The sequence below is a fragment of the Podarcis raffonei genome, chromosome 17 (assembly GCF_027172205.1).
Source record: "Podarcis raffonei isolate rPodRaf1 chromosome 17, rPodRaf1.pri, whole genome shotgun sequence".
Lineage (NCBI taxonomy): Eukaryota > Metazoa > Chordata > Lepidosauria > Squamata > Lacertidae > Podarcis > Podarcis raffonei.
The window spans coordinates 31,917,730-31,945,565 of record NC_070618.1 but is presented as its reverse complement, the minus strand read 5'-3'; the positions used below and the strand labels follow the sequence as shown (position 1 = coordinate 31,945,565).

Below are 27,836 nucleotides of genomic sequence, written 5' to 3'. Positions count from 1 at the left end.
TTATGGAAGACAATCTTACTCGGCTATGAGTGATGGCCAAAGAAGAGGAGCATTGCCGAGTGATATACTCCTCAGCTCTGTCCAGCGCCAAAAAACTGGGCTGTATAGAAGCGTGAGAAGAGATCTCAGCAATCTCTTCATGTCTTCTCCCCACTTAGCTGATGAGCATGCTGAAGCTAGTGTGTGTGTGTTCATAAAACAGTTGCTGGTGGGGTGTTATATGTGTGTGTGTGTTTGCGTGCATATGTGGCCCCCGACTCACTGGCTCATCCTCATGTGGTCCTCAGGGCCATCGAAGTTGGTCCACCCCTGATTTAAGGTCCCATTGCTGCACACAGTTGTACCTCAGGTTAAGAACTTAATTCGTTCTGGAGGTCTGTTCTTAACCTGAAACTGTTCTTACCCTGAGGTACCACTTTAGCTAACGGGGCCTCCTGCTGCTGCCGCACCACCACCGCACGATTTCTGTTCTCATCCTGAAGTTCTTAACCCGAGGTAATATTTCTGAGTTAGCGGAGTCTGTAACATGAAGCATATGTAACCCGAGGTACCACTGTATAGTTTAAATCTCCTTCACTAAAACTGCACACCTGATCGCCCTGCATACACGATAGCAGGCCTGTACAGATCAAAACACAATTCAGCCTACATCACAAATCAGAAAGCAAGAATGCAGGTTTGAGGTTTCCCACAATCAAGCAAGATATCCCTTTTACGAAGTAAAATAAAATTTTCATTCTCTATTACACCAGAGCCAAAGGACCTTAAAAATGAGACGTCTGCCCAAATTATAGCCTCACAAATGAGAGGCATTATTATGTTGAGGGACAGATTCCAGCCAGGCAAAAGAATTCAGGGAGGGTGCAGAATAGGGCTGGCCTGAGAGAGTCCCAAGGGTGAGATGGAGAGGCCTGGGAGGCCATATTTAGCCCACAAGCTAGATGTTCCCAACCCCTGATGTAAAGGCTCCCCTGGATTTCCCACTACATAAGGCAAAGGAAGCACAAAACAATAGGTGTACATATTTTTTCAGGGTGTTTTTTTAAAGCAAGTACTGTTAAACTAGGGTTTAATGATTAGTGATGGATTAGTAGCTAATAATTATGAATGAGGATGAGGATCATGTCGCTCTTTTGATCCAGTAAACGTGATTGCCGCATCTGCTCTTTGAATAAGGATGCTTGCGATGTCTCTTTCATGGCTGGTGCAGAAGCCGAGAGCTGGAGCCAGAGCTGTGCGGTAGGTAGCCAATTTTGCTTCAGGCGTATGTACCAATCTGACAGTACAGGATCAAGGAGACAGCCAGGGCAGCCAGCTAGGGGGCAAAAGGACAGGTGAGGCAGCATTTTACACACAGGACCCTCCTGCGAGACATGGAACAATGCTGTTGGCCATTTTTACTATCTCGTCACGACACTAACATTTCCTGCAAACACATCAATTGGGAACTGGGTTACAGCAGGAGGAGATAATAGATTGCATAAAGTTCACATGGAAGTGATACTGTTTATATACACATCCTGCACCTTCTCGCAGAAGAGCCCATGGCAGCAAACTTGTCAGTACTAGAACAATACAGTTAAAACTCCTAAAAATACTTTAAAACTCCTAAAAGCAATCACCTCCTTTCAATCTAGTAATTTCAGGGTTGCCATGGACATAAATTTCAACCATCAAATGTCTGGGTAAACAGGAGTGGTTTTAAAGTTCTCCTAAATGTTAGTACAGTGGTACCTTGGTTCTCAAACTTAATCCGTTCCGGAAGTCCGTTCCAAAACCAAAGTGTTCCAAAACCAAGGCGCACTTTCCCATAGAATGTAATGCAAAACGGATTAATCCGTTCCAGACTTTTAAAAACAACTCCTAAAACAGCAATTTAACATGAATTTTACTATCTAACGAGACCATTGATCCATAAAATGAAAGCAAAAATCAATGTACTGTACTATAAAAGAAATAAGGCAGTATTGTAGATGATAAAATTTACAATTATTATTTTTCCCTTACCTGCACTGATGATAGTCAATGTTTGGATGGGGGCCTTTTATCTATTTCCGCAGTCACACAATCTATCAATCAGTAGCTGAACTGGGTTCCACACAGTCACAAAAACAAATTAACCAAAAAAAGCCTCAAAAACAAAAACGCAAAATAAATAGCAAAAACAAAAGCACCAAACTTAATCCATTCCGGAAGTCTGTTTGACTTCCAAAATGTTTGAAAATGAAGGTGCAGCTTCTGATTGGTGCAGGTGCCCCAGAAACAATAGCCGACAGCTGCATCGGATGTTCGGCTTCTGAAAAATGATTGAAAACCGGAACACTTACTTCCAGGTTTTCGGCATTTGGGAACCAAGGCGTTTGAGAACCAAGGTACCACTGTAGTGAGGAAGACTGATGCACCTCACTAGAGAGGGCATACTAAAAACAGAGGACCACCACCTAGAAGGCCCTGCCCCAGGTCTCTGCCAACCAGGCAACTCCTAATGGCACCACCACCAATGGGGCCTCATACAATCTACAATCAGTCTAAGGTGGTTGATATTGGGGGAGGTACTGAGGTCCCAAACCATTTAGGGCCTTGAATGCTAGCAGTGCAGTAGCTCACTAGCAAGCAGTGTAGTACTCTAGGGACTAGATCAGGGGCCAGCAACCTTTTTCAGCCGTGGGCCGGTCCACCGTCCCTCAGACCATATGGTGGGCCGAACTATATTTTTTTGGGGGGGGGAATAAACGAATTCCTATGCCCCACAAATAACCCAGAGATGCATTTTAAATAAAAGGACACATTCTACTCATGTAAAAACACCAGGCAGGCCCCACAAATAACCCAGAGGTGCATTTTAAATAAAAGGACACATTCTACTCATGTAAAAACATGCTGATTCCCAGACTGTCCACAGGCTGGATTGAGAAGGTGAATGGCTTAGGTTGCTTACCCCTGGGCTAGAGAAACATAGTCCCATTGGACTATGTCTGATCTTTATTGAAAATTTGTTCCGGTTTCTTTATGGGGTGGTTTTATGCCAACAAGCATCAATCCTGATTTGCTAATGGGATTGTTAAGCATCTCCCCATTAATCATTTGTTCATCCTACCCTTTTTTCAAGGCATTTCCCTGGCACTTTCCAAAACCACAAAAAGCTCTTGTTTTGTGGACTTGTACAACAATGTCCTTTAATCCGCTTTAAACTGCACAAAGCTAATGTTCTGGTATGCAAAATGCTGACATTCTGGAAGCACCTGGGGTGATCAAGCCATATATGTGTGAGCTTACCTCAAGGGCTCCAATAGCTAGAGCCACCCCTCCAACAATTTTCCCATTGCGGCTCAGAAACACCTGGAATTCATTCAGGCAGCCCTGGAAGGAGACATAAATACATTATGCAAAGGAGATTGCTTCAGAAATATGCTCACTACCACTGATACTTCCATATTAAGCTTACATATCTTGACTTTTAGTAATGCTATAGACACACCAGTTCTTGGATCAGGTTGCCAGCAAATGTAACTTCATGGATTTTTCTTAATAAGAAGAATAGAGCATAACAGGAAAAGACTTCTAAAAGGCTGCAACATTAATGGTAAAGTGTATTATTATTTGTCTGGTAGAAAAGAGTTGAGGGTTTTTTGGATGAGCTGATAGATGCTAAGGACTTTGATTTACTTTAGTTTTGGTATGCCTAAGAAACTTGCTTTCCTTTTTTGTCTTTGTTAATATTCTGAAATTCAATAAAAACAATTTTGGGGGGAAAGATTTAAATTATATTGTTAACTATTTTTCTAACTATAAGAAATTCATTTTTATAAAAAGAATTATTACATGTCTTTAAAGGCACCACGTTTGGGAGCTCTGGAGCATAAAATATTGCTTTGAGGGTTAAATTGGAGGATTATACGAAGTTTGTATGGTTTTTTTTAAATTGGTTAATGTATGTTGGCATATTGGCACAGACACCATAGAAGCCAGAATGTTTCTTGTGCTCCCCTGACTTTGCTTCCCTTGCTCACCTGGGGAATAAATATCTCTTCAGTGTGTCTGTATAACAGCACCCGTGGTTGGTGGGGGATGTTGTGTTTTTGCAATTATGTTGACTATCCAATCTGAATACTGCCAGATCATAATAACCTCTGGAACTCATTGCTACAAATAAACTAGTTCATTGGTTAGCAGCACTATCAGCACCATTCAGAAACATGTACGCAGCCTCCACACTCTTCTCCCCCATTGTAACACATGGATGATTCCAACTTCAGCCAGATCAAAAAACTACTTTGGCCTCTGATCTTCTCTATTGACAGAAGAGAACTCCTACTGTCATTTCTTACTTTCCAGATTAGTCGTAGTTGACCCAGAAGGTTCTGGTTTGCCAGTTGTTTTTCCCTGCCACAAAGATTGAAGGGGCTGAGTTTGCTTTAAGCTCCTTTTTTTTAGGTGGCCCATGGCACACAATAACACAAATTAATGGAGTCTGTGATCTCTGGGAAGCCAAGTTACCTGTTTGTCATGGTCTACTTCGGATTCTTGGCACTCTTTGTTCTCTGAGCAGCAAAAGGAGGGGTATTTCTCAGTGTGTGTTTGATAGAAGTAGGAATTGCTGAAATCAGTGTAGTTGTTGAATCCACAGCATTTCAGCTACAAACAGAGAAACAACCATCTTGTTTTATAGTAGCCGGTTTATATCGCATGCACATTCGAGATTGGGAAGCAGCCATTGAACAAAAAAGAAATGCTTGGGCAGGGACACCCAATTGGGTGCCCACCCAGATGTGGACTACAAGTCCCATTAGCCCCTGTCAGCATGGCCAAAGGTCAGGGATGATGGGAGCTGGAGTCGTACAACATTAGGAGCGCAAACTGATCTAAGGAGAGCAGTTGTGCAGAGCAGCTACCTGCTCTGTTGGCTTAAGGCAGGCACCCCCAAACTCAGCCCTCCAGATGTCTTGGGACTACAGTTCCCATCATCCCTGACCACTGGTCCTGTTAGCTAGGGATGATGGGAGTTGTAGTCCCAAAACATCTGGTGGACCGAGTTTGGGGATGCCTGGCTTAAGGTGTACTCGCATTACTGCCTTAAAGTGCAACGAAATTGTCCCCCACATCATGTTTCACAGCTCTGCCACCCCCCAGCTCTTCACAAAAGCACAGCTTCAATTTATTTCTGTCTGTGTTCACACCAGGGGATGCTGTCAGGGCAGCAATGCCTTTATCCACTGCAAAGGTGTGCACACCTTGGCTATTTGAATTAGGAATGACTTAAGGACTCCAATCTTTGTGAAGCTGGCTTGAGAAACAACACATCAAGCAGCAGTATCTTAATCAAAGTACAGTCATACCTCATGTTACGTTTGCTTCAGGTTGTGCGTTTTCAGGTTGCGTCCCGCGGCGACTCAGAAGTACCGGAGAGTTACTTCTGGGTTTCACCACTCGTGCATGTGCAGACGCGCAAAATGACATCACACACATGCACAGAAGTGGCGAATCGCGACCCGCGCGTGTACAGATGCACAGAGGCGGGTGGTGTTCTTTTCAGGTTGCGAATGGGCCTCCGGAATGGATCCCGTTCGCAACCAGAGGTACCACTGTACAAGATACATAAACATTTTGGGCAACGTCCCGTGGACATGGCTTAAAAAACTCAGCACTGGAAACACAAGTGAGTGAACATTAAATGGAAGTGTTGTGAACACAGCCTTAGTGTTGCAGTACAGGAAGCGTCAAGAAAGAAGTTTGCTGTAAAAAACATTTTTTTAAAAAGCACACGTGTTCATCTTCCTTCAATCACAAAACTGGTTACACCAGCTGTTCGGATGAGAGTTGAACTGCCACAAAAACCAGAAGGAGACCAGTTGAGTACTATCTGTTAGGGAGTCATTCATCCAGAAACAGGGAGAAGATCCCAGAACAGTCGTATGTAAGTGGGAGTGGTACTCCAGGCATGCGCAGCTTCAGCTGGAAGTGCCAATAAAAGAACTTTCATTTTTGATTTTTGCAGGTGACTGACCAACAGATGCTGTCTGCAGACTGCTGCATCATGACGGTGTCTGCCTGTGTCTTGCTGTTCAAAACAGAAAGAGGGACTGAAATTTAAGTATGCCGTTAAAGCTGTTGCTATAATGATTGTGGGACGTGGGTGGTGCTGTGGGTTAAACCACAGAGCCTAGGACTTGCCAATCAGAAGGTTGGTGGTTTGAATCCCCGCAACGGGGTGAGCTCCCGTTGCTTGGTCCCTGCTCCTGCCCACCTAGCAATTCGAAAGCACATCAAAGTGCAAGTAGATAAATAGGTACCACTCCAGCGGGAAGGTAAACGGCCTTTCCGTGTGCTGCTCTGGTTCACCAGAAGCGGCTTAGTCATGCTGGCCACATGACCCGGAAGCTGTACGCCGGCTCCCTTGGCCAATAAAGTGAGATGAGCGCTGCAACCTCAGAGTCGGCCACGACTGGACCTAATGGTCAGGGGTCCCTTTACCTTTTATAATGATTGTAAATAGTGCTACTGTGAGGCGTTTATGACCAGTCAAGCAATAAATCTCTTGACTGAGTTTTACGGCATCCACAAAGCTCAAGGCACATTTCAAAACATTTCAAAAAGTATTTGGAGGCTCTTTCAAAACCTCCGTCTTACAACACCAGAAATTAGGATTTATCCCGAGATAGAGGGGTGCCCCTTCACTCACCTCTTTCATTGTTGTTGCCCAAATGCCTGTGATGTCCTCTTGCTTGCCGTAGTCCTCTTTTAAAGTCTTCAGGGCCCAATTTTGCAAGTGCTCAACAAATATATCTGCCTGCAACCAGGAAACAGGTGAGTAAGAAAATCATAACTTCCATAAAAAAACCATAAAACCAGGACTTCCTTCCACTCATGTTTTATACAATAGGTTAAAACTGTTGCTTGCCCTTCTTCTCTGACACTGCATGAGCTATGGAAGTCATGAAATGTTCACAAACATGCTGAATTTAGCAGATATAATGAAACAGAATGTTGGGGGTAAACACAGCCTTTGGAATAGAAAGATCAGTTTGGCTGAAGAAAATAGTACCCGGGGCTGCGCCAAGAAGAGTGCTGTAGCAGGAGGGAACACAAATATAGGGCGTGCTTGGAGGCTGACAGCTAGGAAACTAGGTGAGGAGGAGGCCCAGAAGAAGAAAGGCTAAAGGACTGGGGAGACAGCAGGAAGTCAGGAACCACAGGAAAAGATGAGTGGATCATGCACAGAGTTGAGGAACCGACAGCACTCCCAAAAAAGAGGAGACATGGGAAAAGGTTGACAAGACCTTTCTTGTTCAGGAAGGACTATTTAATGTTGGCAACAAGTGAGAGACCTTGCTCTGCATTTCATCATTTGATGTAGCATCATTTGAGCATGGAGCAAAGACCTTTTTGTTTTGGTGCCCACCTTATGGAACTTCAGTCCACAGGAAAATACACTAGACCTTCTAATACCCTCTCCTGGTATGCTCCGTGGAGGACCTTAAGGTCCACAAATAACAACACTTTGGAGGACCCAAGCCTCAAGGAGGTTAAGATTGGTTTCAACTAGGGCCAGGGCCTTTTCAGCACCAGTCCCGACGTGGTGGAACGCTCTGTCACAAGAGACTAGGGCCCTGCGGGACTTGACATCTTTCCACAGGGCCTGCAAGACAGAGCTGTTCCACCTGGCCTTTGGTTTGGACTCGGTCTGACCCTTATGTTTCCCTCCCCTTATGGTCTTGATTTATCAGCTACAGTCATACCTCGAGTTGAATGTGCTTCGGGTTGAGTGCGTTAGAGTTGCGCTCCATGGCAACCCGGAAGTAACAGAGTGCGTTACTTCCAGGTTTCGCCGCTCATGCATGCACAGACGCTCAAAATGCCGTCACACGCATGTGCGGAAGCGGCGAAATGCAATAAGTGCACGTGCAGATGCGCCGCCGCGTCTTGCGCTCCATTCGGGATGCGAACAGGGCTTCGGAACGGATCCCGTTTGCATCCCGAGGTACCACTGTACTTTAAAATGAGGCTGCATTTTAAATTGCATTTTAACCTGTATTTTAAATTGTTTCCCCCCCTTTTTCTCCCCCCCCTTTTCCCCTATTATGTTTTTACTGTAATTTTATTGGTGTTAGCCACCTTGAGCCTGGCTCTGGCTGGGGAGGGCGGGGTATAAATAAATTTTATTATTATTATTATTATTATTATCATTATCATTATCATTATTATTATTAAACTTCTGCTGGCTACTAAGTGCCACTCTTTGTTGATTATGCTAAGGGGGTGCTAACCCTCCCCCTTTCCAGGGGCAGACTTTCGTAATATGGTGTGCTGAGCAAGGATAAAATTTGGCACCCTTCCCCCTCTCCCCTTTCATACTGTGCATGCATTCGTCCACTATATCATAGTTTTGCATACTCTTGTATGCCCTGTGCGGGGGAACTGCCCCCATCACCCTAAATCTGGTGCTGCCCATCCCCCGGGCTTTTTCAGAAGCTAGTGGGACACCTTAATCCAGAAACAATGTGAGAATTAAGAGGTGGTGTTGTGTTGCCTCCTGCTGGTAAACAACACAGATTCTACTTCTAGTCAGGGATCCTTTTGCCGCAAAATTCCAATTGCAGAAGCCACAAACTCCAGATGCCAGCACTGACTTACCACAGAAGAGAAAAGGAGCACCACGATAGCACCGGCCACTTCTGCTATGAAGAGAATCAGTATGACCACAAAGAACTGGAAACAGAGGGAAAGAGAGGAAGAATCCACAATCAGCAAAAGAAGAGAAAGCTCATAAATGCCAGGGGAGAGATCACCTGAGGTGGCAAACAGGAGGGTGCTATTCAATGAACTCAGAGGAGACTTGTTGAAATTAATGAATATAATGAAGTTGAGCAAGAACTGTGAATAAAACTTAGTTGAATATTACTCGGAGCTTGGGGGACTCAAAGTGGAACGGCTGCCCATTCTCTTTACCTGAAGACATTCAGGACAGCAGCATATAATGGCCTCCAACTTCAGGTTAGAAAGCCTTTGAAAAGGTTTGTTCTCGTGGTGCCTTTCTTCCTCTGATGTAAGCCAGGTTTTATGGTAACATCTGTCGTAGCCCAAATATTTCCATTCCACTTTCACACTGTTTTTAAAGTCATCAATGCAATTTGAGGTAATGGGCTGAAATATACTCGGAGTCAAGAGTGGATTTCATGCTCTTTATTCAGCTCATAGTGGTGAGGAATGAAAGTTCCCCCACAATATCTGCTTTATATACATTATTTACACAATGGGCCGCACGTGATTGGCTAATTCCTGGATTCTCCTGTAGGCCAATCAGGTTGCGGATTCACTTCCACCTGGAGCTGGACTGGGTGGCTCCTGCAGACCAGTCATACTGCTGCATTGTTCTAGGACCAATCAGACTGCTGCATTCTGAATCCTATTGTTCTAGGACCAATCAGACTGCTGCATTTGGATCCTATTCAACTCAGTACATAACAGGGCAAACCTGGGCACATCACTACTAACATCTAACCTCAGATAATTTAATAGGTTTAAAAGCACCAGTCCCCAGTACAGATCTTAGCGGACCATAGTTTAGTACAGAGGTGGGGAACCTCAGGCCTGTGAGCCAAATGCAGCTCTCCAAACTTCTTTATTTGGCCCTCGGGACTCTACTCAGGATACACCTCCTCTGCCGCACCCCTCACTGGTCCTATTTCACATCGTCAAGTGTCTTTGCCTGACTGCAATGTGTCTTTGAACTCTGTTACTTCTCTGGGTGGAAGATAAAGGGGTGCATTTGAGTGTGTGTAAAACTAGCCAACTATACAAAGGTGAAATTTAGATTAATTGCTGTCACTCTGAAAAAGGTTTCCCACCCATTGTTTAGCATGAGAACAAGCTGTAGTGAAATTTGGCCTTCCACACCCTGTGCCGCAAGCACAACAAAGAGATCAGAAGTTTTCCCACAACTGCAGCTAAAATTTTGTTAGCTAAGAATTGGAAATCACAAGAAGTCCCGACAGTGGAGGAATGGCAGATGAAGATGATGGACTTTTCGGAGCTAGCTGACCTGACTGGAAGAGGAGGAGGAGTACCAGGAGGAATGGATGAAATTTAAAGACTATTTAGTATGGGACACGGGTGGCGCTGTGGGTTAAACCACAGAGCCTAGGACTTGCCGATCAGAAGCTCGGTGGTTCGAATCCCCGTGACGGGGTGAGCTCCCGTTGCTCGGGCCCTGTTCCTGCCAACCTAGCAGTTCGAAAGCACGTCAAAGTGCAAGTAGATAAATAGGTACCACTCCAGCGGGAAGGTAAACGGAGTTTCCGTGCACTGCTCTGGTTCGCCAGAAGCGGCTTAGTCATGCTGGCCACATGACCTGGAAAGCTGTACGCCGGCTCCCTTGGCCAATAAAGTGAGATGAGCGCTGCAACCCCAGAGTCGGCCACGACTGGACCTAATGGTCAGGGGTCCCTTTACCTTTAGTTAAATATGCTAAAATAGCTTAATTGGAAAAACTTGCAAATTCCAGATAGGCTTAGGAATTAATTATGTAATTTTAGAGAATAATATGTTTAAAGTTAAAATGAAAACAAAGTAAGAGGTTAAGTGATTAAGTTAATTTTATGAGAAAATCGGTTTTGGAAAACTGTTACAATGATATACACTGAAATTCAGCCAGGGGGATTTGAAAAAGTCACTTAACAATGTTACTAAGATTGGATAAAGTACAGTTAAGATGTATGGTTGTTTTGGAAAACCAATTTAAAAAATGAAAAAAGAAAAGTTTTCACCACTGAATTTGAAAAAAACATTGTTTAGAATGCCACCCAGCTTCTAAACTATGGTTAATCTTAGATATGTAGAAACAAGCCAGCTTCAGAATCTTATGGTTTTAAGCTGGCTCGTTTTAAACAAAGATACACTGCAATTTGTCTGGAGGGAGAAAAACGTTGCCATTCATTTTCACCAGCTTCCAGGCTCCTGCTTGTGGCTGCGCTGGGAAGGGCTGGGGGCACCTAAACCCAAGTCAGCTTGTTCGCGAAATGTTAAACAATGGTTTAGCATAACATCCACAGTTGCCCATTAAGTCATCTGATCCTTTACCTCTGAAGTTTTAAAACTCTGATGGTTATATATTATGATCTTTTATAAAGAACTTAGGTTAGAGAGGCCTTTGTACCACTTATGAACATGTTCAGTGAATTCAGAGCTTCAAAGGAAGTAGCTTCACCGCCCACCTGACCAAGGGAGTCTTGTTAACATTGGCTGAATCTAATTAGTTCAGACCTCCTGGGAGCCAAATGTGGCAGATCCTAAGCTCTTCTTTCAAAAGAGTCTATGTGCACCTACAGAAAAGGTCAGATTTCACTCATTCTCAATATAACTGAAAGTTTAAAGGTGCTTCTGAAAGGGGAGCCTTATATCACAAACGAGTCATAAAGACCAGGTTTTTCTGTGACAAGTTCCTTCCACCTTTTCACATTCCTGGGTTTTTTCAGCCATGGATATTAATTGCTATTCCGCTATGCCATCCCTACCAACAATTGAAGCTTAACAGAATATACCTGGGCTGTGTTTTTTAGGCCTTTCCTTCAATCACTCCGTCCCCAACCTCCAGGAGAATTTCTCTGTTCCGGGCATGCATGCATGCAGGTATTTCTGTACGTGTAAGTGTACAACCTTTTTTTAAAAAAATCCCTGGAAGTTCATAACAGCAACCATTACCAGCTTTGGTTATCATGTTTCACACTGGGCAAAAATCAGGTTTTTGTGGGAGGGCAACATCCATTTCTTTTTTACTTTTACTTTTTAATTCTGATGTTTTATTTGACTGGTGTAATATGAAGCCTACTCCTGCCCCCCCAAGATGCACTAACACGTTTTCAAATTGGCAGTGTATTTTGGGTTATTTTTACATGTCAGATTTTTACACGTCAGATGTTTACATGTCCCACAGAAGAGAAGTGGGGCTTAAATGTAAAAAATGTATAGGCTGACATTTTTATGATGACTACATCATGTGGACTCCGTGAAAAACATGTGCATTCATGAGCAACACTGATTCCACAAAAAATACTTCCACATGAAAGCACTCCAAGATAGCTGAGCATAGCACCATCAACCTTTTGCTACCTTTTACAGTGTTTCCTCGGGTTACATACGCTTCAGGTTACAGACGCTTCAGGTTACAGATTCCGGTAACCCAGAAATAGTACCTCGGGTTAAGAACTTTGCTTCAGGATGAGAACAGAAATTGTGCTCCAGCAGCACGGCGGCAGCAGGAGGCCCCATTAGCTAAAGTGGTGCTTCAGGTTAAGAACAGTTTCAGGTTAAGAACGGATCTCCGGAACGAATTAAGTACGTAACCAGAGGTACCACTGTATTCTCCTGTTCAACAACTGCCTGTGCTGGTTGATGGATTTCATCTCTTGCTGTGCATCATATACATTCTTGATTTAAAAGAACTGAGTGGTGATACTGCAGCTCAAAGCCATCCATGCTAAATGTTCTACATGTTACTGACCTGAAAGGAATGTGTGCAGGGAAGCCTGGGAGGACTCCTGCAAAGATCAGGAAGTGCAGGGACCAGTGCTTTTTTCTGGTAGTATGCAGTACCAGCAACGCCCCCCCCCCCAAATCAGAGCCTCACATCTCTTTCCCAAAGCCCGCCCAACTTTGGAAAGGAGGCAGGAGGGCTACAAGATCTCCTGTCGGACATCTCTTGCCACTTTCACAAACCCTGGGAAGCTTTTGCCCAGCTTAAGGAGGGAAGCGCAATGCTCTGGCAGGGTCCGAGAGCCAGTGGCAGAGGAATATCTCTGGCACCCAGAGCAGCGAACAGGCGGGGGCATGGCTGGTGCGCGTTGTGGGGGCGTGGCGTACATCACGGGGGCGAGTGGCAAGCGGTGTGTGTCATGGGGGGGCGGATGCGATGGCACCCCCCAGAATGGCGCCCGGGTGGACTGCTCCCCCCGCCCCCACATTCTTCTGCCAGTGCCAAGAACCTTTCCTTGTGTGGTGCATACCGGCGCCTTTTTTTTCCTGGAAAAAAGCACTGTCAGGGACCTTGTCCAAATGCATCAACCCCTTAGGAGCCCCTAGGCAAGATGGCATATTGGAGCTACTAGCTCAGGGCTCAGAAAACTTTTTCAGCAGGGGGCTGATCCACTGTCCCTCAGACCTTGTGGGGGGCCAGACTATGTTTTGAAGAAAAATATAAATGAACGAATTCCTAAGCCCAACAAATAACCCAGAGATGCATTTTAAATAAAAACACACCTTCTACTGATGTAAAAACACCAGGCAGGCCCCACAAATAACCCAGAGATTCATTTTAAATAAAAGGACATATTCTACTCATGTAAAAACACGCTGATTCCCGGACTGTCCGCAGGCCGGATTTAGAAGGCGATTGGGCTGGATCCAGCCCCCGGGCCTTAGTTTGCCTACTCGTGTACTAGCTGCTGCTAACACTCAGAGACACGACCCAGATGCACAAATTTCAGTCAGAATGTGCAAAAGCCCTTGTGTAATCCTGTAGCCAGGCAGAAGTTCCATGACACCCAAGCCTGGCCCTGGGAGAGCTTCCTTCCCAATTTTAATTAGGGCACTTACCACAAGCAACAGGCATTTGCTTTCCTTCACAGCCCCCCAGCATCCCGTGAAGCCCATGAGAAGTAGGAAGGTGCCAACGGCAATTAGCAGGTAGCCCACGTTAATCAGCTGCATTAACTGTGGAGCTGCAGCTCCCAGGACCTTCGCAAAGGAACCGCCGTCCACCTTCACCCAGATGCCGATGCCCAGCAAAGCCAGGCCCCCCAGCTGGACAGGCAAGGGAGAGAACAGAGGTAAGAAGATGCCATTTCTCATCTAGGAAGCTGTCATTCTGCAGTGAACTCTGCCATTCCGCTAGCTTTTATACATATAAAGCGGTTTCCAGCTTCCTTAACTCTTAACATCCACTTTTGAGGATGTTAACATGTTAAAACATGTTTCTAATCACATGTTCCTGCCAACCTAGCAGTTCGAAAGCATGTCAAAGTGCAAGTAGATAAATAGGTACCACTCCGGCGGGAAGGTAAATGGCTTTTCCGTGCGCTGCTCTAGTTCACCAGAAGCAGCTTAGTCATGCTGGCCACATGACCCGGAAACTGTACGCCGGCTCCCTCGGCCAATAAAGCAAGATGAGCGCCGCAACCCCAGAGTCAGCCATGACTGGACCTAAAGGTCAGGGGTCCCTTTACCCTTTACCTAATCACATGTATGCCAGTAAATGCAGGGCTTGGGGCATCTGCAGGGAAAGATCTGCAGGTAGGAGAGGGGGCTTAACCATTTTTCCACTGGCCAATGCTCCCAGGCGAATTTCCCCAACCTATGTTTCCCACACAGTTTGCCTTTTTCTACTGGCCTTTGTGTCTAGTTGAGGGGGTACAGAAGACAATACAATAAGCCTGGGGGTGCATTTGCATCCCTTCCTATCACTATTTCTCCCCAGTGAATGCCCCGTTATAAAAGACATATGCAGTTGAATGGAATTGTGTGGGTTTGTCTTTGCAACATTTAAAGGTAAAGGGACCCCTGACCATCCGGTCCAGTTGTGACTGACTCTGGGGTTGCGGCGCTCATCTCGCTTTATTGGCCGAGGGAGCTGGCGTACAGCTTCCGGGTCATGTGGCCAGCATGACTAAGCCGCTTCTGGCGAACCAGAGCAGTGCACGGAAACGCCGTTTACCTTCCCGACGGAGCGGTACCTATTTATCTACTTGCACTTTGAGGTGCTATTGAACTGCTAGGTTGGCAGGAGCTGGGACCGAGCAACAGGAGCTCACCCCGTCACAGGGATTGGAACCGCCGACCTTCTGATCGGCAAGCCATAGGCTCAGTGGTTTAACCCACAGCGCCACCCGCGTCCCTTTTGCAACATTTAGCTGTGCCCTTAAAAAATCATGGAATGTTTATGAATTTGTTCCACTGCTTGGCCCACCCCGCCGTGCCATCCTGGGCTACCATCCACCTTAAGGTAAAGGTAAAGGGACCCCTGACCATTAGGTCCAGTCGTGACCGACTCTGGGGTTGCGGCGCTCATCTCGCTTTATTGGCCGAGGGAGACGGCATACAGCTTCTGGGTCATGTGGCCAGCATGCTGCTTCCGGAGAACCAGAGCAGCGCACAAAAACGCCGTTTACCTTCCCGCTGGAGCGGTACCTATTTATCTACTTGCACTTTGACATGCTTTCGAACTGCTAGGGTGGCAGGAGCTGGGACCGAGCAACGGGAGCTCACCCCGTCACGGGGATTCGAACCGCCGACCTTCTGATCGGCAAGTCCTAGGCTCTGTGATTTAACCCACAGCGCCACCTGCATCCCATCCACCTTGCATACTCACCATCGACCTTGCATACTCACAAATATTATGCCGTTGAATACAAACATCATCACCTTCAGAAGGGAGAAGCAAACCATCTTTCTGCACCTGTAGCAGCAGAGATGAAGCCATTGCTTAGCCATTGACCAGTCCTGAGTTTGTCATCTAGGCGAAGAGACCACAGAAGAGCTGACATTACACAGGTAAGTAACACTGGCTTTGGCTAGGTCAGCAGCAGCTACTTCTACTGGCAGCTTGTTTTGGACAGGAATAGGTGTTGGAAGGTTAACTGCTCATCCCACTCCCCACCATAGGAGCCCACTCCTAGGAGCTGAGATTCCTTCCCCCCACCATAAAATACTTGACTGAGCCGGGGGCCCCCAAAGTTGATGGGCATTGGCAATCAAATGGTGGCATGTGATCGATTGTGCAGGGCAGCCCTGCCCCCCTATATTATTCAAGTTAGCACCCCTGACCCCAACCCAACATCTTCCATTGCTTGCTAGCAAATCAAGCAACCATTTCCCATCTTCACCCTTCTACTGCATGAAATTTGGAGCGAGGTGAGAAACAACAGCACTTACTAGTGAGAGTGGAAACAAAAAATTTTTTTCCTTCCAGTAGCACCTTAAAGACCAACTAAGTTAGTTCTTGGTATGAGCTTTCGTGTGCATGCTTGAGTGTATCTGAAGAAGTGTGCATGCTTGAGTGTATCTGAAGAAGTGTGCATGCACACAAAAGCTCATACCAAGAACTAACTTAGTTGGTCTTTAAGGTGCTACCGGAAGGAAAAAAAATTTTGTTTTGACTATGGCAGACCAACACGGCTACCTTTCTGTAGTGAGAGTGGGTGTTTCCTCTTCTTGAGCTTTTGTTTTCCTTCCTATCTGCTCACTTTGACCCTTTCTGCTCACTTTGACCCAGGAGTGCAGTGGGGGAAAGGCTGAGTCCCTAAGCTGCTAAGCTGCCCACCACTAGGCTAGCTGCCCATGCATGTGCTTGCTGGGTTAATTGCAGCTTCCTTCTTCTTCTTCTTCTTTTTTTAATGTGTGACATTTTGATGTACAGTGGTACCTCGCAAGACGAATGCCTCGCAAGACGGAAAACTCGCAAGACGAAAGGGTTTTTGGTTTTTTGAGTTGCTTCGCAAGACGATTTTCCCTATGGGCTTGCTTCGCAAGACGGAAACGTCTTGCAAGTTTGTTTCCTTTTTCTTAAAACCGTTAATACAGTTGCGACTTGACTTCGAGGAGCAACTCATAGCACGCGGTGTGGTAGCCTTTTTTGAGGTTTTTGAAGACTTTGGTGATTTTTGAAGCTTTTCCAAAACTTTTCCGACACCGTGCTTTGCAAGACGAAAAAATCGCAAGACGAAAAAACTCGCGGAACAAATTAATTTCGTCTTGCGAGGCACCACTGTATTATTTTTTTAAATATTTTTTATTAAGGATTTTCTTGTTTTACAGAAGTGTAGTGCCTCGTATTTTTTCTTCTTCTTCCATGTAACATTTTTACAAATCCGTTCTAAGGCAATTCTTTCAGGATGCTGAAAGGGATGAAGCTAAGAGAATAAGCAAAACCCATGCTTAGCCATTGACCACAGTCCTGAGATTGTCACTGCAGTTGTTTCATAGTGAAATCTCAACGGAGTTCCAATCTGCTGCATAGACCTCACCTGATATTTGCCATTGGCATGACGGCCAAGAGAGGACCCAATATTTAATGTTTCTTTTATTTTGCCACGTGGTTACTTAAAATAAAATTTAAAAAACCATTAGGGTGAAGCATCAGCCAGCCCTGTGGTGTTCTGGTCATGAAAAGTTTTCAGAGGCAGCTGCTTAGCTGAGCACCTGCTAGTTGTGAATCTGCAGTTTATTTTGAGGGATCTGCAGCTTGGCATTTGTAATGCTAATCAGTATTCCAAAGCAATTCTCTGAATCTAATTTGACAATTATAATTAAATCTGAACTTGACACTCAAGTTCAAGGGGAAGCATAGGGGCCAACTCCTAGGGGCTGAGGTGGTCTTTGGGACCCCCATAAAATATTTGAGGGGATTCCCCCTCCCCAGTTGATGGGCATTGCCATTCAAATGGTGTGTGTGCACCACATCATGTAATCAATTATGTGGTGCAGGGCTTGCCTAGCCCCCCCCCCAATATTTTATTCAAGTTGGCACCCCTGCAGGGAAGGACGGATGCAGGATAAGTAAAAGTATTAGTGGTGGCAAAATTGAATATTGCTAGCAGTTAGAAATAGGAAGAGTGTCTCCACCCCCATTGTTCTGCCCAGACACTGAGGTCCAGCACCGATGGCCTTCTGGTGGTTCCCTCACTGCGAGAAGCCAGGTTACAGGGAACCAGGCAGAGGGCCTTCTCGGTAGTGGCACCCGCCCTGTGGAACACCCTCCCACCAGATGTCAAAGAGAAAAATAACTACCAGACTTTTAGAAGACCTCTGAAGGCAGCCCTGTTTAGGGAAGCTTTTAATGTGTAATAGATTATTGTATTTTAATATTATGTTGAAAGCCGCCCAGAGTGGCTGGGGAAACCCAGCCAGATGGGCGGGGTATAAATAATAACTACTTCTTCTTCTTCTTCTTCTTCTTCTTCTTATTATTATTATTGAAATATGTCTGAATCACTCAGCAAAAGGGGTTGCAACCACATCATCCACTGAGCAAAGACACAAGCAGCAGGAAAGGCCCTTGATGGGAATGAACATGGGAACAAACCTTCCACACCAGCAAGCAAAGCTGTTTGGGGACATATACACACACACACACACTGCTGAGTCTCCAGTATCACAATGTTGTGACTACAACTAAGACGCATAGCACGTCGGGCTGACCCAATCTTGATGAGTTATGTTTTCGTCTGCAAAGTTGCTAGCAGAGGACAGATGTGTCCAGTTACCAATCAGACAGGATTTCAGCCACTCTGTGGTGGGAACAAGAAAGTTGGCTATGCGGGTGGTGCTGTGGTCTAAACCACTGAAGAAGAAGAAGAAGAAGAAGAAGAAGAGTTTGGATTTGATATCCCACCTTTCACTCCCCTTCAGGAGTTTCAAAGCGGCTAACATTCTCCTTTCCCTTCCTCCCCCACAACAAACACTCTGTGAGTTGAGTGGGGCTGAGAGACTTCAAAGAAGTGTGACTGGCCCAAGGTCACCCAGCAGCTGTATGTGGAGGAGCGGAGACTCAAAACCAGTTCCCCAGATTACAAGACTACCGCTCTTAACCACTGCACCACACTGAGCCTCTTGGGCTTGCCGATCAGAAGGTTGTTGGTTCAAATCCCCGCGATGGTTTGAACTCCTGTTGCTCTGTCCCAGCTCCTGCCAACCTAGCAGTTTGAAAGCACATCTGGCTCCTTTGCACCAGAAGCAGTTTAGTCATGCTGGCCACATTACCTGGAAAGCTGTCTGTGGGCAAACGCCAGCTCCCTCAGCCTGAAAGTGAGATGAGCACCGCAACCCCATAGTCACCTTTGACAGAATGTAATTGTCCAGGGGCCATTTACTTTTTTTTACTTTTTGTCACTGAAAAGTTGGTCAAGTGACATCACTGCTATAGCCACTCCCCAGTAAGTTTGTCAAGGCCTCCCTTTTCCTTTTGACCATGTCTTGCCACACCTGTATTCATTTGGTATCCCTTCCCTGGGATTTCCAACCTGCTACAAACCATTTCAGAGCCAGGGACGTTATACCAAGTGCCTGTGTAGCTGTCTGCACACATCAGATTAGTTATCACGTATTGGTCTCCTACATGCTTAGGTAAAGGTAAAGGTACCCCTGCCCGTACGGGCCAGTCTTGACAGACTCTGGGGTTGTGCGCCCATCTCACTCAAGAGGCCGGGGGCCAGTGCTGTCCGGAGACACTTCCGGGTCACGTGGCCAGCGTGACAAAGCTGCATCTGGCAAGCCAGCGCAGCACATGGAAATGCTGTTTACCTTCCCGCCAGTAAGCGGTCCCTATTTATCTACTTGCACCCGGGGGTGCTTTCGAACTGCTAGGTTGGCAGGTGCTGGGACCGAGCAGCGGGAGCGCACCCCGCCACGGGGATTCGAACCGCCGACCTTTCGATCGGCAAGCCCTAGGCGCTGAGGCTTTTACCCACAGCGCCACCCGCGTCCCTACATGCTTATTGCACAGCAACTCTGAAAGCAAGGCAAACAGCTAAGTTCTAGCCCTCACATGTGTCAAGCATCCCCATATCTTCCTTGGAAGATTTCTGAATGGTTGTAAGACCCCCTCAGTCAAGGCTGCAGTGGCTGTACCTAAATCCAGACATGGAGTGTGTTGGTTCTGGATTGAGGTCTCCAAGAGGGTGAGGATAGCTTGCCACCAGACTGCTGGCAACAACTGCATTTATGGCTTTGCTGGGCCATTTTGCCAGCGTCCTTTTGTTGCTCAGCTTGGGCCTTGTTTTCCTTGTTGCTGAAGACAAGCGGAAGCTGTTGCTTAGCAGCACAGCAGCAACTGTTCTTTTCTCGGAAGTGCCTGGCTTTGGTTTCTCAGAGGAATCTCCACCAGGAGCCTTTGCTGCTGAGCACACTTGATGCATCCTGCAGAACAGGAAGCAAAAGCCTCAACCGGGTGCCTGGCTTGGAGGCCTGACAAAGCAAGCGTCCTTTCCCAGGGTTCTCTGCAGGGTCTCTTGGAGTGGAACTATGCATTATTTTATAGCATTTTATTAATTGCATTTCTAACCCGCCCATGCTCCCAAAGGAGCCCAGGGCAGCAAACAGCAAAGTGGTAAAAACAATGCAGTGAAGGACAAAATTCAAACGTATTTAAAAATGTTTTAAGAGCATTTAGAAGCATCACAAAAATCTAAAAATATTTCAAAATAGCCACAACACAACAGGAAGGTGTGAATCAGGGTCAGTGGGGTGTGACCTGTGAAGAGTGGGTCTGGCTGGTATGGGAGCATGATGTGGGGAGTCCCTGGGCAAGACAGGCAGGTTTAGGGGGCTACATTTGGGCCAGAGCTTCCTCACCCCTAGCCTTTGGGGCTACCACTGCTAGTTGCCAAAACTACTGTTCTCCAACTTTGGCTTCTTGGCCTGCATATGAACTATTCCCACAAACTTTGACCCAGCCTTCCCTTCCCCTGACTTAACATTCCCCTAACTTGCATTCCCTTGACGGACTCTTAAAACACCTCACTAAACCCACACAAATGTCAACCCTTGAAACTGCTACTGAGAGAATTACATATCTGCTCCTTGTTATATTGGGTCTATATGGGATGACTCAGTGATAAGGCATGCAATCTGGTCAGGACCAGACTGGGCACTAGCTGAGGGCCCAGTGGTTTAGAAGTGTCCTTCACTGGCCCATTGCAGCTATGCCATCATTCATAGCCCTCCCTGCTGGACCACTGGGTGCTTTTCAGTGGTGGCTGGTGAATGGCAATGCCCATCAACTTTGGGGGGAGGCAGCACCCTCAAATATTTTTGGAGGGGCTGAAGACCCCTTGGCCTCTAGAAGTTGGCTCATATGAACCTAATAGAATCTATGGGACAAGATTATAGTTCCTAGTTCCTAGTTTGTTATCTGTGTAAGAGCTTGGAGCACAGCTCCATTGGAAAACTTAAAAAGGAACTGTCCCCCTACAAAAGCTTTGGCCCATTGCATATTGCCATAGCCAGAGAATTCTGGCCCAACGCTTATTGTGGGGTGCACAACCCAGTTCCTTATCCATGTATACATATTCAGGCTATAGTAGACATGAGATGCTGTGCTTGATGGTATCTTGTAACTAAACAAAGCACTGGGCCAAGCACAGTTCTTGGAGAGCCAGTGTGGTGTAGTGGTTAAGAGCGGCAGACTCATAATCTGGTGAACCAGGTTCGCTTCCCCGCTCCTCCACATGCAGCTGCTGGGTGACCTTGGGCTAGTCACACTTCTTTGAAGTCTCTCAGCCCCACTCACCTCACAGAGTGTTTGTTGTGGGGGAGGTAGGGAAAAGAGAATGTTAGCCGCTTTGAGACTCCTTCGGGTAGTGATAAAGCGGAATATCAAATCCAAACTCTTCTTCTTCATCATCTGTAGAGCACTCTCTCCTGTAGGAGGGGTATGATATGGAGCAGCCCAAACCTTAATTTGGCTTGCACACTCCCAGTTACTTATTTGTAAAATGTCATGTGCATCCAGGTGTGCAAAACCAATTATTTTCATTGCTGAGAATGGTTGTGGATCTCAAAGGGGAGAGTCAGTTATGAAGATATATGATATGAGGGGGACAAAGCTCGTTTTGGGGTGCAGGTGCATATAAACCTCAGTTCCTCATGAAATGTCCCTGCTGCGTTCTGTTTAGAACTTTTATGCTGACTAATCACCAATTTTAGCTTTGTAGCTAGAAGTCTAAAGCTGCAACGGTTGACTGGGCTACACAATCATTGACTGAAGTCTTAGTATGCTGCAAGCAAACATTAACCAAACTCTGACTGAAGAATAATTCTGGACAGCAAGTCCTCAAGCCTGATCCCATCTATTTGAAGAAAGAGAGGGCGCGTGTCTGTGAAACTGCTAGTTCAATCTCTCCCCTGAGCCAGCCAGGCTTAACCTAAAGCACCCCAACTACAGCATAGATTCCCCAAGTTAGACCAGGACTCTGAGAAAGGAAAAGACCCTGAGAACTTCAAAGTAGGGCTGCTTGATTTGCACCCCTCACTTCTACTTGTTTGAGCTGCAGAAATCAGCAGGTCAAACTTAACAAAGCAATGTGATGAACATTATCACCTGTTAATATCTGCAGATAAAGCTGCTATTAAAGGCACATCTACAGGGGCTGGGAAGGAAGCTGGTAACTCTACTTGAGAGTTGGCAATCTCACAAGCACCTTAAACTGCTCCGGAGGCCAGATACTGGTGTCAAGAAACACTGACATACCACATATCTGTTCAGTTTTACAGTCTTCCCCTGCTGCCTTGCCTTTATTAACCCGCTTCTGATGGGACCCCCATCCTTAGGTAAAGGAGAGGTATAACTCCATGTGATAACAGTCCATGTCAACCAGAGATCAGATTAGATGTAGGACTGGGCAGACTGGGTACTATGCTTTGAATCACAGTGTCCAAGCAGCTATTTCACTAAAATTCATTGGCAACTCCTGCTGATTTTTGTCTTATCATACAGCTCTTAAACATGGAGGTGCCTCGCTGCCCTTCTTTCTGTCAGGGCACTCTAGATCTGGCCCAGCATGTCTTTCAATAGAAATTCAACACTTTGCACTCATTTCAACGTATCCAGGTGAAGCAGCTGTTCTACTCAACTTACCTTTAGATGGTTTTCAGCTATGAAATGTGCCGCTGTGCCCCCAGCACCTCCTGTGCTTCTGGTTTTCAGGGTGTGGCCAGCTACTTAACAGGCACCCATATTCCTGCTGCCTAGAGCTGTACTTTCTCTCCCTGCCCTGCACCTGGTTCTGCGACAGTTTTGTCTCTTCTCCTCTTTGCTCCTTAACTCCCAGCCTGGGAAGAGGGAGGCGATTACATAGCAGTCCCGGGAGATGAGACAGTTCCTTAACCCTTTATTTTCAAAACCCAAGGAACTGCTGGTTTATATTTGCGCCCAAGTGGCTTGGCTATCCCCGGTGGAGCTGCACCCAAATATCTTATCAGACTCGAAATTCTGGCTGTTATTGCTCACATTACAGCTATAGACAATGTCAAAGGTGCTTTGTAAATCTATGAGCACAAGAGGCCATAGGCGCCAACTTGAACAAAATATGGGGAGGGGCCTCTCCCCCTCCTGCTCTTCTCTCCCCACACCACCTTCCTCCGCTGTGGGGAGCCAAGCCAGGAAAAGAGGGCAGCTTCCGGCTAGTGGGGAGGTGGCTGGCCACGCTTGTGAGGGAGGAAGTTGCCAACTTGCAGAAAATATTGTGGTGTATGCACCCCCCCCTAAACATTTTATTTGGGTGAAGGCCCCAAGGCCCTATAGAGTCAGTCCCTATACAAGAGGCACCTTGACACCCATATAACGTTACAATCTTAACCACAAGTTGTGGTTAAGACACATTCCAGTTTGTCATTGCATGCCTCTGTGGTAGATGCCATTGTGGAGTGTGCTCTGCATCACCACGAATGTAATGATGACACAGTTCCTTTTAGGGTAGTGTTATAAGAAAAAACAGCTCCCTTTTCCTTATGGGGTATCCAAGAGCCCGTATAGAGCCCTTAGGTAGGTTCTCTTTCGGTAGGAGAAAATAACAGAGACCAACCCGAGAATACTAAGAAGCAAAGCAGCTAGTAAGCATGATCTTTATTAAACTGTTGCAACAGGGTCCCTGAAATATACTCAGAGTCGCAAAGTGATTTCATGCTCTTTATTCAGCTCATAGTGGTGAGGAGGAATGAATGAAAGTCCCCTCAAGGTATCTGCTTTATATACATTATTTACACAATGGGCTGCACATGATTGGCTAATTCCGGAATTCTACTGTAAGCCAATCAGGTTGTGGATTCACTTCTATCTGGAGCATGACTGGGTGGTTCCTGCCAACCAATCATACTGCTGCATTGTTCTAGGACCAATCAGACTGCTGCATTCTGAATCCTATTGTTCTAGGATGAATCAGACTGCTGCCTTTTGGATCCTATTGTTCTAGGACCAATCAGACTGCTGCAGTTTGGATCCTATTCAACTCAGTACATAACAGTCCCCTACTCACCCCACACAGGGAGGGAGGAGAGGAACCCAGAACAATAGTGTGCAACCTCTTATATAGACTTTTGAAATTGCCGCCCCTGTAGCTCAAGACCACCCCCAAAAACATCCTACATACATCACAGAAGGAGGCGGTCCGCAGCAGAAATACATCACGGGAGGGGGGGCAGTCTACTACAGAAATCCTGTCCGCCAGGAAACCTGACAATGGTCAATCATTGCTCTACCTGGGCAGGCCTGGCAATCTTTTGTGATGGTAAATGCTTTAATTCCTGAAACCAGGTCACAGGCTCACCCTATTCATACACATATATTTGAGGTCAGTTTGGGAGAGTCAAAATGGTTTCAAGATTGATCTCCTGTACTATTTCAGACACATGGTTTATATACCGTATTTTTTGCACCATAACACTCACTTTTTTCCTCCTAGAAAGTAAGGGGAAATGTCTGTGCGTGTTATGGAGGGAATGCCTACGGGTGGCATGCCTACGGATTTTCCTCCTCTAAAAACTACATGCGTGTTATGGTCGGGTGCGTGTTATAGAGCGAAAAATACGGTACTTATGTATGTATTTGCATTGTAAATTTATGAACATTTTATTTATTTAGATAGATAGATAGATAGATAGATAGATAGAAAGATATGAGAGACCTTAGAATTCCTATAACAGCAGAAAATTCCAACACCCCATTTTTAAAAAGGATGTTGTGGGGAAAACTCATAATTTGAATCCTAAATGCTAATTGGGCATTTATACATATGGAATCCCCTATAACCAAACTAATATCCCAGGTAAGGAGGAGGAGAGCATGAGAACCAAACTTTGTTACGAATAGAGATGGAAAATGATTTACACACAGGCTTCTGGTATAAAAAGTAAAACACCTGACAACCTGGATTTAGAAAGGGAATCAGAAATGCACAGGTGTTTCAGTACACACCTGAATGACTGCTGCTGGGGATTTCTCCACCCTTTCAACCATTTTTTAAAAATGAAAATAAATATGACAACTGAACTCAAAATATCTTCTAGTCTAGGGAGTTCTTTAACATATATTCTTATTTTTATAACTCATATTTAAAACTGTTAGTAAAATAGTACATGCAATTTTACTTTAGATACAAGCTTAAAAGAGCTGTCCTGAAGCTTGCATATGTGTGAAATTTAGTTTTCACAATTCAAATGTTTTTAGTTTAACAACTTGCATTTAAACTTGAACATATTAACAAACTTTGATTCGGATCCCATGTAATTATTTATCTATTTCTGTCTACAAGTCTACAAGTTTTACATTTGACTGACTCTTGCTATGTGAACAATTCAAAGCATTTTAATGGTTAAGTCTCCATCTAGTGGAGACATTTGACTTGAGGCAAATCCTAAGAAGAAAATAGAAACAGAATTGTGTTTTTTTGAAAAATAAGTTTAAAAGGTGCCAGCGATCAAAACTTAGGCCCAGCTCTGAAGCCATGAACTGAAGCTTTAATTTGGATAATTAGATAAAAGTGAGAAAGAGTGCTCAAAGGCAGGGTCTGCTTGATAAGTCTCCACTAGAAGACATGATTGTAAAAAAATACCTCAAAGCGGTCTACACAAAGATAAAACAACAAAATCGAGAAAACATCACAACCATACTTTTAAAACACACAAAAGTTAAAATACTAAAGCAGATTAAAATTACCTTGGCTTTCTAAGCAGCTGGGTATTTTTCTCTAAACAAGAGTTTTTTTAGCAGGTGCCGAAAAACGTACAAGGTGCCTCCTTGATCATTTACTTTGCCAAACCTTTATTAGGCATTACAAATATAGGGCATCATAAAACATCCATATATACAATTTTTAAAATATATACACATAAACAGCCATGTAAAATATGTAATAACGAGAATTTTCATTGGCAATTCTCTAAGAGATACTATTGACAAAAACTCAGCCACCCTTGCAGTTACTTCCAGGTTAAAGTCAGACAGATAGGGTGGAAAAATCAAAATTAGAAACAGAATTGTTAGAACCCAATGCTAAGATATTATCAAGAATGTATAATTTGCTGTTGAAATGGAGTACTGAGGAAGAAACGGTAAAATCTGCTATGATTAAATGGGCACAAGATATAGGACATATTATGTTTGCGGACTGGGAGCAGTTGTGGACCACTGGGATTAAATTTACGGCATGTAATGCCCTAAGAGAGAATATTATGAAAATGATGTACAGGTGGTACATGACCCCAGTCAAGCTTGCAAAAATTTACCATTTGCCTGATAATAAATGTTGGAAATGTAAAGAAACTGAAGGTACATTCTTTCACCTTTGGTGGATGTGCCCAAGGATTAAGGCTTTCTGGGAGATGATTTATAATGAAATGAAAAAGGTAAATATACTTTCGTGAAGAAACCAGAGGCCTTCCTCCTGGGCATAGTTGGCCAATTGGTGTCAAAGAAGGATAGAACTTTTTTTATGTATGCTACAGCAGCAGCAAGAATACTCATCGCAAAGCATTGGAAGACACAAGATTTACCCACTCTGGAAGAATGGCAGATGCAAGTAATCGACTATATGGAAATGGCTGAGATGACTGGCAGAATCCAAGATCAGGGAGAAGAGTCGGTGGAAGAAGATTGGAGGAAATTTAAAATTTATTTACAGAAACATTGTAAAATGTATGAATGCTGATGACTTTGAAATGAAATGAAGAGGTTCTAGTAATAAGATAGACAAAAACTTGAAATTATAAATTTGGGAGGTAAAATAATTAAGGATAAAGTAAACTGGATGAATTTGCTGAACCAACTTTTAAAGAGGGATACAAAAAAGGGAGGCGTGAGGAAGTCAGGAAAATAAGTTAATCAAAGATGAGCAATTAGAAAAGAGGGATATGTGTGTTTCTTTTTTGTGTGTTTACTGACTTTTTCTTTTCCCCGTTAGGTTAAATGTTTGTATTTTTGTATTGTGAAATTATGTATTGTTGTGTTTTATATTTTCCCTGTGTTTTTATTGTTCTTTGTTTGGTTGTTGTGGATTGTCTCTATTGTTAAACTTAATAAAATATTATTATATAAAAAAATAAAATAAAATAAAGTCAGACAGATAGAATCTGATACTTTCATTGTGCCCTGATGTTAGAGACCTGCTTGAGCTCTAATAGACAGGGAGTTCCCAAGTGCTGCCACACTAAATCATCCTGTTCTTACAAATGCAGAACAGTTATTACGTGGCACCTGTAGTAGCACCAATTCCACCAATCAAAGCAGTCGAATGGGTGTTATGTGGGGTAAGGCGATCTTGTAGGTAAACCGGCTCCAGGTTCTTATGCGGTTTACATGCTAACAGTAACTTGGCACGGTAGCAAATCAGCAACCAGCACAGACCTCTGAGCACGGCTGCTACACGCTGACAAAGCCGGTCCACAGTCGTGCTGCAGCATTCTGTGCCAAACCGCAGCTTCTGGATCAAGAGCGATCCCAGGAAGCTGAGCCGAGCGGGTGCAAAGTAATAATAAATTTAAAAAGGATTTTGTGTGTGCAAATAATATGGGGGGGGGAGACTAAATAAGAGCCAGTGTGGCACGATGTGTTGGAACATATGACCTGGAAGGGCGGGGTTCAAATCTCCACTCAGCCATGAAGCTCCCTCGGGGACCTTAGGCCAGCCATCTTTTCAGCCCAACCTACCTCAAAGGGTTGTGAGGATGAAATGAGAAGAACCATGAAATGAGGAGAACCATGTGCACTCCACCTTGAACTCCTTGATATGTGTATATATGTGTGTGTGTGTACACCCACCCCAGTGCTTTTTTCCTGGGGGGACGAAGGGGTACACATA

General features: G+C 44.9%; 1 protein-coding gene across 3 annotated transcripts; it reads right to left on the bottom strand.

The window, feature by feature from the left end:
• Positions 1–677: 677 nt before the first annotated feature.
• On the bottom strand, positions 678–22,835 carry TSPAN16 (tetraspanin 16). Of its 3 annotated transcripts, none has more exons than XM_053371127.1 (8): positions 22,622–22,834; positions 15,379–15,502; positions 13,588–13,794; positions 8,632–8,706; positions 6,680–6,787; positions 4,498–4,635; positions 3,277–3,360; positions 678–1,315 (listed from the first exon to the last, which is right to left on the bottom strand). In XM_053371127.1, exons 2-8 carry the CDS (start codon positions 15,478–15,480, stop codon positions 1,259–1,261), a joined length of 771 nt encoding a protein of 256 aa, XP_053227102.1. In that variant the 5' UTR covers positions 15,481–15,502; positions 22,622–22,834; the 3' UTR covers positions 678–1,258. The 3 variants fall into 3 exon arrangements, with proteins under 3 accessions (XP_053227102.1, XP_053227103.1, XP_053227104.1); XM_053371128.1 differs by having other exon boundaries at positions 15,379–15,445; XM_053371129.1 differs by lacking the exon at positions 8,632–8,706 and having other exon boundaries at positions 22,622–22,835.
• Positions 22,836–27,836: the final 5,001 nt, after the last annotated feature.

Bases quoted from the DNA above. Each gene is read 5' to 3' on its own strand.
- TSPAN16 (XM_053371127.1), bottom strand. From the start codon at position 15,480: ATGGCTAAGCAATGGCTTCATCTCTGCTGCTACAGGTGCAGAAAGATG. The intron at 8,707-13,587 runs GTAAGTGCCCTA...CTCTGTTTCCAG, and splicing joins GCAAATGCCTGTTGCTTGTG to TTCTTTGTGGTCATACTGAT. The intron at 1,316-3,276 runs GTAAGCTCACAC...TTTGCCCCCTAG, and splicing joins TAGCTATTGGAGCCCTTGAG to CTGGCTGCCCTGGCTGTCTC.